Raw genomic sequence first — 10,271 nt, 5'->3', positions numbered from 1 at the left:
CCGACTCACTGCTCCTTCCCTCCCTCCCTCCCTCCCTCCTTCACTCACTCACTCCTCCCCACATCATTAATCACACACACACACACACACACACACACACACAAACTCCTAATGCTTTAATCTCAATGCAAATGACTCATTTAGCTCCTCTTTGTGCATTCATGCTAATTTCTTTCTCCTCTAATGCTTTGTTTGTTTGTTTGTTGTTATGTTTTATTTCTTTGCATATTTGCGAGCGCTGAATTCGAATCAGAAATACTTTATTAATCCCAAAATAAAGATTCTGTAACGAGGACCATATGAGGGTATCTTCAACTCAGGTTAACCAAAGAAACTGTAAAATGTTTCTAACAGACTTAATTTAGACTGATATGACAAACAGAGCCGGGGTCAGTCTTTGCTAGACGAAGTGCAACATGAGGGGTGAAGTATTATTATGTTGCTTTGCTTGGATCGGTGTTTGTCAATCACATTATTAACTGTTAGCGAGGAACCAGTGATAACTATTGGTTCATTGTGACTTCACTAGAGTCACTCTGAGGGTTTCTAGTCATTCCCCAAACTTTGTGTTTAATCCCCTTATAACTTTATGTCTTTTTACACAACAGTTCTTACTCACCTGTCGTTTTGGCCCCGCCTCATTTCATTCAGTTGTTGCCGTTGCATTTTTTTTCAAACCGCACGTTTAACCTTCAAAGATGAAATACGGTCAACTGCAAAATTTCCACATTCTCACGTCGACCCTGCGATTCCGGGGCCTTTTTCCCACCTTTCATCCCTCAAACACACACATGCCGCTGCCACAGTTACGCCCCCCTGAGAATGGGGGAGCCTCTGCCTCCCTTCCTCTTCACCCCCATCCGCCTCACAGCACCCTCATCCGTCTTTTTGACGAAGTGCCTCCCCGACGCGGCCGGATAATTAATGTGAGGAGCCGGACGGGGAGCACTCAGTCATGCCGCTGCTGGCTGTCGGCTGAAAGGAGCGGCCGGGACGTCCCGGCCAGGCCTCCCTGTTTGTTTCATTCATCAGTTCGTCCCGCTGACGAGGGGAGAGTGAACCTCTAAGGGTCTGTGATAAGAATGCAGACAAGGGCTCTTTATTCAAATCAGGAGCCCTGAAAGATTTGTGACTCTTTTCCCCCCTTGTATTGTTCTTGGGTATAATTTGTATTAGTGAGACAACGGGGGGAAAAAATAAAGAAAAAGTGATCGAAAACAGCAGTGAAAACACCTCTATAACCTTGTCACTGTTTTCACGTCCGTTCATTTTTCTGTCTTAAGTTGGACTTTCAATGTTTTTTTTCCCCCAAAATATCTTCAACATTGATTTAACAGACCTCAGAGTTCTGAGATGTGCTTTAGTCTGTATTTTAGTCATCTTTCATCCTTACTTTGGGCATTTTATGACAACTTAACATTAGTCTGACTCTGAAATTATCCATAATAATATATAATTATCTATTATTTTACAGTCTACCTCATCACTAGTGATGTCAATGGGTCTTTTGGGTGGTTGAGTGTGTGCGTCCTAACAGAATCCCTGATTCTTTCTTAATGTTTTTAACTCATTATTCCTAATAACCTGACAATAAAGGATATTTGATTTTTGAAATGCAGTTGGCCCTCAGTAATTTGAAACTGACACGACGTCCAGTGAAGGCAAACGTTTTCTGAGCAGCAGTGACGTTTTATTGGCAAAATAGATAAAACAGACCCGAAGATTTGACAAGAAACGTCCGCTGAGCTCTGAATTACAACCAGAATCACATTTAAGAGTCAAAGGTCGACGTGAGAATCATCATTATGACAGCAGTTGACACTGAAGGTGAGAGAGCTGCAGGACTTAAACCATAAAATTTTACATTTGATGAAAATGCCACAACCACAAGCCTCAATCTGGTTTAGAGTTGAGCTTGAGTCATTTTGTTTGGATTCACATTCTTCTTCTTCTTCTTCTTCTTCTTCTTCTTCTTCTTCTTCTTCTTCTTCATCAGCATCAATGCAGAGCCCACATCTGATGTCATACCCATCTTGCATTAAAATATATATTTATATAAGCTCTGCAAAGTGACCGCATCTGGTGTTGATTTATTCACAGAAAAATCTTGGTGTTAAAAAAAAAAAGACAAACAAAAAGCTGAAACACGAAGGCAAAGTAAGAAAAAGAAACTGCATGAACCTGAACGCCTCGCTTCGTCCCCATCACACCCCTCAAATATAAATATGGATTATGCAGAATGTTTGACTTGGACACGCAATTTACAGGATATATACAATCACGTTTTGTACTGAGAGGGATAAAACATTTACATTATTGCACCATCACAACAGTGACATGACATGATCAGCATCACTCAGCCTCCTCCTGCTCAAATTGTGTCTTAATTACTTCCACGGTCAGATATTTTCCGCAGACCTTTACTCTCCCCCGTTTTGTTGACTCAGTTTCTTACTTGTGCGGCGTAACCGAGGTTTGAATAATATTACAGTCCGAAACAAACGCAGCGTCTGTTTGGGTTTGGTTTTGCAACTAATGCGGATTTTTAAAAAAAACTAAAAAACAAAAAAGGAAGCAGGCAAAGGGGTCAGTGAGGCGAGAACAGAAATAAAACGTTGCTAGCGCTGCAAGGTTTTCGTGGGAGTGTGAACACGGCTCGACACTCGGCCAAAGTTACGAGACACATCAACTGTTGCGCCGACTCTCTACTGGAGTGTCGGCTCAAACATTGGCCAGTAGAGACAATAAAAACAAGATTCTCCAGCCGTCGCTGGAAGCACACATGACAGCAACGCACATAATTTTTTTTTAGTACCAGTGGAAAAAAACAACCCTGTTAGTTTTCATACTAGGCGAAATTCAGTTGACCAAAACAACATTGTGAAGTCCCCAGACATGAGAAGTCCATCCTTCACTTCTTCTGCTAGAACAGAATAGTCCCTCTGTGATGTCATAAACGCATCTCCCAGGTTGGTGACAACCCGCCTTGTTTTGATCTCCTTCCCGACACGTGGAAGGTCCAACAGTGCAGTGGTGAAGCGGAGGGAGGCTGCAAACAGAAGGCTCAATGTGCCGTTTTCTGGGTATGGAGAGATTTTGTGGAATAACTGCAGGATGCTGCTCTAATGAAGTCTGGGGTGGAAAACAATCTGAAAATGGCCAGAACATGGGACCTTTAAACGTCAAGCCACTCTTGAGGGAACGTGGCTCGCCTACAGGTTATCATTCTCTAAAACAGTGCGGACCGACTCCATTTTTGGCCGTGACTGATCCCTCCGCGTCCGGCCTACCAGTGTCTGGAGTCCACCAGCTCCGGTCGCAAACTGAGCTTCTTCAGGGCCTCGTAGCCGACCACCATGACGATGGCGGTGGGCGTGGAGGAAATGATGCGTGCCGACAGCCCTTTGGTCATCCCCCAGCAGCCCTCCTCCCGGATCAGCTGCCGGAACGTCTCCACGACCGACGTTCTTCCTTCAACCTGAGCAGGACAGACATTCAGAGGACATGCATGACGTGGCAAACCTCCTAATCTCTAAAGACAAAGTGGAAGCGTCTGGCTGGCGCTGTCTCGCTCGCGTTGGCGGACCAACCTGGACTCTGGCTCGGACCACATCCATGGGGTTGGTGACGGTGGAGGCGGTGGCGGCAGCCAGGGGTCCGGCCATTGCCTGCAGGAGGAGGTGAGGGCAGTCGCTCGGCGCCAGTTTGGAGAGTTGCTCTGGAATATTAGCAGGACGGACGCCAAATGAACAAGGGACGTTGAACAGCGTTTCCGTTGCAGTTTTTCGCAAAATAAAAGCGATATTTCTAAAATTTCGACAGAGTACAATTGCGATTTGCCGGTGTTTCCATTGAATGGTGCGAAGCACATAAGCCGTACTTCTCATAAAAGCTCGTCCTGCGAGAATTACGTTTGCTTTGGTTTGTCACGTTTGTTTGCTGTCAAGAATGCTCGTTATATTTTTCGCTTTGATTACTTGTAAAAAATATTCCGTCTCCTCCTTCGTCCAAACATAACGCGCCATTTTCACTTGAAGTGAACTGGTCACGTGACCACATGGGTCCCATCCGGTGACCCGTAAATGGCAAACAAGTGTTTCCGTTACAATTTTGCGATATACCTCTAGAAGAGAAGCTTTTCGAAGTTGAGGTGTTTCCATTACCAGTGTTCTATTGCAATATTTGGGTTTTGCGATTCTAAACGCAGCAACTGTGACACTCGGCTATTGTTGGCTGCTGCTCGTTCATTGGTTATCTCAAAAAGACCAATAACAGAAGGCCGATTGCATTCACATGAATCTCTCACTCTCTGTCGTCTCGTGTTGTCTTAAAGCCGTAAGTTTACTAGCGTGTCTGGTGATTTGAGACACTGCTGCCTCTAAAGCCGCCTTGGGCCTCATCTACGCGAACACGGGCGGTTCTGAAACCAAACCTTTTGGCTTCCGGTTACAAAAGAAATTCCCTGTTCACACCAATGGGGGTGATAAAAGCTACTTCCGTTCACATGAAACCGCAAAATCCGCCTCAAGCAATGTCATACATTGTGTGTATGTCATGTAAAACTGACAGCAAAGTGGCGTTACTGCTCACTGTAACACATGAGTTCAAAATCAATTAGAAAAAAAAATTTCAACAAAATGTGGATTGGGAGTCGTGTCAGTCAAATCACAAAGCGCTGATCAGTTGCTCAACAGAGCCGGCAGTGTTTTGGCAAACCGCTCCATAACGCCATGACTCCAACAGCTGGCCACGTCCTCCAGTCTCTATGGAGACACTGTTTACCCTCGCACACTGTGATGTTTGACAATGCCGACAAGAGATTATTGCGGTTTTCCTCAGTTCTCCTGTCCACATGTGACAGCTGCAAACAGAGTTCTCCAAATAGTTCATCCTGGACTCCGGTTTCAGGAGCCTACAACCGCGGTTATGTGTGGATCAAAGGCAAAACTGTACAGAGAAACACACTGGTTTCAAAAATACCAGTGTTGGTGTAGACGGCCCCTTAGTTTTCACCTCTGTGCTCATGAAGGAAACATCCCACAATCTGCCTCATTTAAGTGTCACACAAGCCAGATGAATAAATCCCGAAACAGACATTTGTAACAAAATAAAGAGTGAGAGTAGAATTGATATCACGTTGTTAAAATGACAGTTGAAGACATGTAATTAACAATCCACTGAGTGCTGCTTCCTTGATCTGTGACCAGACCTGAAATTCCTGATGGGTGCGTGAAAACATGTGAATAAGAAGTGCTGACTTCTTCTGTCTTCTGCAGATGAACAAAGACATTCACATCAGAGACAGGAAACCGGCGCAAGACGTGCGGCCACTGACCTGCGTAGAAGTGGTAGAAAGGCCACCAGACGGCGCTGTTTGGGATGTAGGTGAGTAGAGAAGCCACATAGCCCCTGTAGAAACCCCGCAGACCGTCGGCCGCAAAGATCTGCGCCACGATGTTCCTGGTTTGTCCGAAAACCTTCTTGCTCTTCGCCGCCTCGGCGCTGGCGTTGAGCCTGAAGCGGCTGAGGTGCTGCCCCTGGCCCTGCATCATCAGCTGCTGAGAGACCACGTCAATGGGGACGGTGATGCTCTGCGCCACCAGAGAGGCCGAACCTCCCGCCACCAGCGACTTCACCGTGTTGTCCTCGGAATACTGGGAGACGTACTTCCTGACCAGCTCGTAGGTGGTGATGTACGCCTGACCCGAGATCAGCGTGAAGGTGTTGACCATGAAGCCGCGGTACAGGCCTCGCACGCCCTCGGAGCGCAGGATCTTGAAGAAGGCGTCGAAGGTGCCGCCGTACAGCGACTTGCCCTTCTGCACCTGCAGCCGGGTGCGTATGAGCGTGGCCGGGTAGACGGTGACCCGGATGGCCATCGTCATGAACACCCCGAATGAGTAGAACTTCCTCTTGTCGAGGTCCTCCCACTCGATGATCTGGATGTTGCGTTTCTGCTGCATCCTGCCAGCTGAGGGCGACCCGTCATCAGACGATTGCTGTGTATTTACACACACACATATACTTATATACACACACATATATACTGTATATACATACATACATATACACACATATGTACACAAACGCATATATATATATATCTATATATAGATATATATACAGATGTTTGTTTTCTTTTTTTTAATCTGATGTTTGTTTTCTTTCGGGGTTTTTTTTAACCTTGTGAACTGGACCTTGAGTCTGTTAATAATCAAATCAAATCAAAACAAATATATATATACGGGATGCAAAGCTGTACATTAGAAGTGGCTTTAAACACAACCCCACTACCTGGCTGATGACGGGCAGACGCTGAAGCTGCTTCGTGTCCTCGCTGACCCATCAGTTATGCATGCGCGGTGTGAGGGGGGTCCAAGGGTCGCGCTGCCGCCAGGCAACATGGCAGGCTAAAAGCCAGAAAGCCACGTCGGTTCCGTCTCACAGCAAATACTACCAGAGGCAGAGCGTTGTGTCCATGTCACAGGAAACGTGGCCGGTTTGTCAGGTTTACACGCAGAAGTACTCGTCAACTGGCTATATTAGCTTGACCCCCACGACAGGAAGCAGCAGTCAGAGGACACGGTGTTCCCATACCGGGTACAGTCCGCTCATGACTTCCGGTTATTAACGTTAATAACGCGGCGCCAAGTGAAGGTGACGGCGACAGCGGCGACCCTTGTCCGAAATGCTGTCACCCCATGATGAGCAGTATCGTGATGTGTCCAGCATCATGTGTTTGCTAACGCCCGAGCTAGCCCTGAGTTATACAGACTTGAGCATGTGTGTCACTGGCGAGCACTTACCACTTGGGACAGATGTGTTAATGTCAATTCAGACTGGAAGGCATCCTGCCGGCAACAACTTGCTAATAATGATAATAATGTGCAGTCCTCGGCCGCGGCGCCATATGGTAGGCTAAGCGTTAGCCTTAGCAACCACTTAGCTGTGCAGCGACCTGTCCGCTCTGTCAGGTAACTTCCCCGTCCTGCCTGGTTTAAACGTTGCCACACAGCCAATAGCGACACGGCCGCGGCGCGTCATCTTCTTCTCTTGTTCACTAGTGATGATTGCGTTCATTTACTCGTCCCATGACTGCCGACCACCACGGTGGAGAGGAGCGAAAAATGATGGACTGATGATGCCCGTGAGGTAACACATAGAAGAAAGAAACAGACTAGTAGTAATAACCGCACAATACATTAATATGTGTTTATCCTAATCATTTTCAGCTAGTCAGTGGTAACTCAAAATACCTTTTTAATGTAAGTAATTGTTTCACAAAACTGCAAACTTCCACCATTCACATGTGTTTGCATATATGTTGTAAGTCGTGTGGTTAGATTCCGCTGATTTACTCGTGGCATGTGTATAAGTGACGATACCAATTTGATATAGACACAACTGCCTGACCAAAGCCACAATTTAACATGCGAAACATACATTAGAAAATCTAAAGAAAATTAAAGATTAAACTGATCTAAACCGATCAAAATAAATCAAATTTAACTAAAGTTTATACACACTAAAATAATGGAAATATGTACAATTTAAATACTTCAATTGAATTCATGCGATCATTATCTGCACAATATGTCAATTTTATTTAATTTTGACAAGTCTAGAAGTGCATTTTATGTTGTCCTTTCAACGCATACCTTTGGAGTTCGGCCATCCTATAGGAAGGTGGCGCTGCAGGGTAGAACCACAGGACGTCGGTTTGACGGCGTGAGGAAGTAACGCAGCGAGGAAACACAAAACTGAAAGCAGTGGACCGCTGAGTTTGGGACCGAAGGCTTGACACATAGTTAAAACTATTTTACAGACACAAGGTAATTGTGATGTCTATATTCTATTCAACAGAAATGTTTGAGGTTGGACACAGTTAGTACGCAAATGTACATTTTGACTCTCTGTGAACTCAGAAACTAGTTAGCCGGCTTGCTAATGAGGTAGCATGCCCAGATAGTGCCGATTCATTATGTTACACAGTTAGCTTAGCTTACCCGTCAATAATCTTAACAGAAACTGTCAGGAGAATTGTTTAGCGTAGTTTTTGTGTAAAACGTTATTTGGTAGAATATATTTATCTTCTACATATATTACTTTAAATCGCGATAGAAGTAGACTAAAACATTTTATCCTTAGTTAGCAAACGATGTTTGTTCCCTGCCTCCTACTTTACCAACTCTAAGCTGGATTGATGTTTGGTTTTGCAGGATTGTGCAGTGTAAAGACAAGACATGGTAAGAAGCCGAGTTGCATGTCGTGTGCATTTTATTCGCCAACACATGATACTTCTATTTTTTTCTTGCTAATTCATATTTTTGTTTGTTTGTTTTTACTGCATAGTCTCGCAGATATGATTCCAGAACCACCATATTTTCGCCAGAGGGTAAGTTTGTTTCTGCCCTAAACTCTGCAGTTTAAAATTATGAAATCACACTTTGACTATTCTTTTTTTTTTTTTTTTTTTACACATTTAAACACAACTCCGGAATTCATCCCTGCTTTTCATAAAGGTGTGGTTTTCGGTTCGAGTGGTTCCTGTTCAGGTGTGACTAAAGTAATCTTTGTCCTGCGTTAAACAGGACGCCTGTATCAGGTGGAGTACGCCATGGAGGCCATTGGCCATGCTGGAACATGTCTGGGGATACTGGCCAACGATGGGGTTCTGTTAGCAGCGGAGAGACGCAACATCCACAAACTGCTCGACGAGGTTTTCTTCTCTGAGAAGATTTACAAGCTCAATGAGTGAGTGAGCTGAATAGAATTCTCAGCAGAAATGAAGTCGGCCTTACTTTCTTCTTCTAATTTGTTTGTGGTATTAAAATGTATTTTTCAGTGACCTGGCCTGCAGCGTTGCTGGGATCACGTCAGATGCTAATGTACTGACAAATGAGCTGCGGCTTATTGCACAGAGGTGAGTTTTCAAATAAGAGAGGGGGTTAGGTATTCATTAGCATGCCTGATCTACGTTGCAAAACTACCCAGACTCATCTGATCAGTGGTGATCTGTTTCTACCCACTTTTCGATTAAGGCCAGTTGTGCTTATTCTCTCCACAGATACTTGTTGCAGTACCAGGAGCCTATCCCCTGTGAACAGCTGGTGACTGCTCTGTGTGACATCAAACAGGCATACACACAATTTGGAGGTAAGAGTCACTGTATTCCAGTTTTTGCCATGTTTCAACCGTTCTTCCACACTTGCAAACAATTTTAAAGCAGTTGGGGAGAAGCTTGAACAATGGCAACACTGTCATTATCCTTGTTTTGGTCTCTCCGCAACAACCATGTGGTTTTGATTATCAGGGAAGCGGCCGTTTGGTGTCTCTCTGCTCTACATGGGCTGGGACAAACACTATGGTTTCCAGCTGTATCAGAGCGACCCCAGCGGCAACTACGGTGGCTGGAAGGCAACCTGCATCGGCAACAACAGCGCTGTAAGTGTATTAAGAAATAGCTCAATATAATGAATGCAACAACCGCTGCAGAGAGGAACCAGGTAGTGCTGTTTAGAGGTGATGGTGGACATCTTTATTGTGTAGAGTTGCTAGGATGTTTGCTTTAATGGTGGTTTAAATGAAAATACAGTGCCTGTGAGACAAGTTTCCAAATATTAGTCTGAGCCAATTTGAATTTGAAATTTTATTTCAAATCTAATTAACTGCCATATACTAACAGTTGTGGTTATTTCCTATTGCTTCTCACCTGTGTGATGTCTGATGACTTCCTGTCTTAGGCTGCAGTGTCCATGTTGAAACAGGACTACAAAGAAGGAGAGATGAATCTCTCCTCCGCTCTGGCTTTGGCCGTCAAAGTCCTCAACAAAACAATGGATGTCAGCAAACTCTCTGCAGAGAAAGGTAATCTAGTATTTCCTCTTTGCTAAAGCGGTCGGATTTCGTTTTTTTTTTATGCCAGAGACTTGCAGTGTGTAAATGGTGATAACATATACCCGGAAATTGCATTGTTCTGTGATGCTTTCTTTATGCCAATCTGTAACTTGTGTCTGTCTATCACCAATAGTGGAAATTGCTACCCTGACACGAGAAGACGGCAAAACAAAAATCAAGGTGCTGAAACAGAAAGAAGTGGAGCAGCTCATCAAGCGTCATGAGGCTGAGGAGGCCAAGGCTGAGAAGGACAAAAAGGAGAAGGAGCAGAAGGAGAAGGACAAATGAGCACAGAAATATATTATTCCCTCATGTCATCCAATCCTGTATTATTTTGTCTTTTACATTAAAAGTTTTGAAAAAAAACATGTTGC

The 10,271-nt window shown here is 44.6% G+C and overlaps 2 protein-coding genes across 3 annotated transcripts; one reads left to right on the top strand and one right to left on the bottom strand.

Moving 5' to 3' along the window:
- Positions 1-1,668: 1,668 nt before the first annotated feature.
- On the bottom strand, positions 1,669-7,417 carry slc25a44b (solute carrier family 25 member 44b). 2 transcript variants are annotated; one of them, XM_076019207.1, is made up of 4 exons: positions 6,807-7,417; positions 5,336-5,971; positions 3,591-3,718; positions 1,669-3,478 (listed from the first exon to the last, which is right to left on the bottom strand). In XM_076019207.1, exons 2-4 carry the CDS (start codon positions 5,961-5,963, stop codon positions 3,287-3,289), a joined length of 948 nt encoding a protein of 315 aa, XP_075875322.1. In that variant the 5' UTR covers positions 5,964-5,971; positions 6,807-7,417; the 3' UTR covers positions 1,669-3,286. The 2 variants fall into 2 exon arrangements, with proteins under 2 accessions (XP_075875322.1, XP_075875314.1); XM_076019199.1 differs by having other exon boundaries at positions 5,336-5,999; positions 6,807-7,414.
- Positions 7,418-7,681: 264 nt separating this feature from the next.
- On the top strand, positions 7,682-10,271 carry LOC142883897 (proteasome subunit alpha type-4). The gene is made up of 9 exons (XM_076019220.1): positions 7,682-7,832; positions 8,220-8,246; positions 8,353-8,395; positions 8,592-8,754; positions 8,846-8,923; positions 9,068-9,156; positions 9,314-9,444; positions 9,744-9,867; positions 10,031-10,271. Exons 2-9 carry the CDS (start codon positions 8,244-8,246, stop codon positions 10,183-10,185), a joined length of 786 nt encoding a protein of 261 aa, XP_075875335.1. The 5' UTR covers positions 7,682-7,832; positions 8,220-8,243; the 3' UTR covers positions 10,186-10,271.

Source organism: Nelusetta ayraudi, unplaced genomic scaffold (assembly GCF_046127955.1).
Source record: "Nelusetta ayraudi isolate G7.1 ecotype Tasmania unplaced genomic scaffold, CSIRO-AGI_Nayr_v1 ptg000002l, whole genome shotgun sequence".
NCBI classification, from domain to species: Eukaryota; Metazoa; Chordata; class Actinopteri; order Tetraodontiformes; family Monacanthidae; genus Nelusetta; species Nelusetta ayraudi.
The sequence above is the reverse complement of the archived record's forward strand: the minus strand, read 5'-3'. Positions and strand labels throughout refer to the sequence as shown.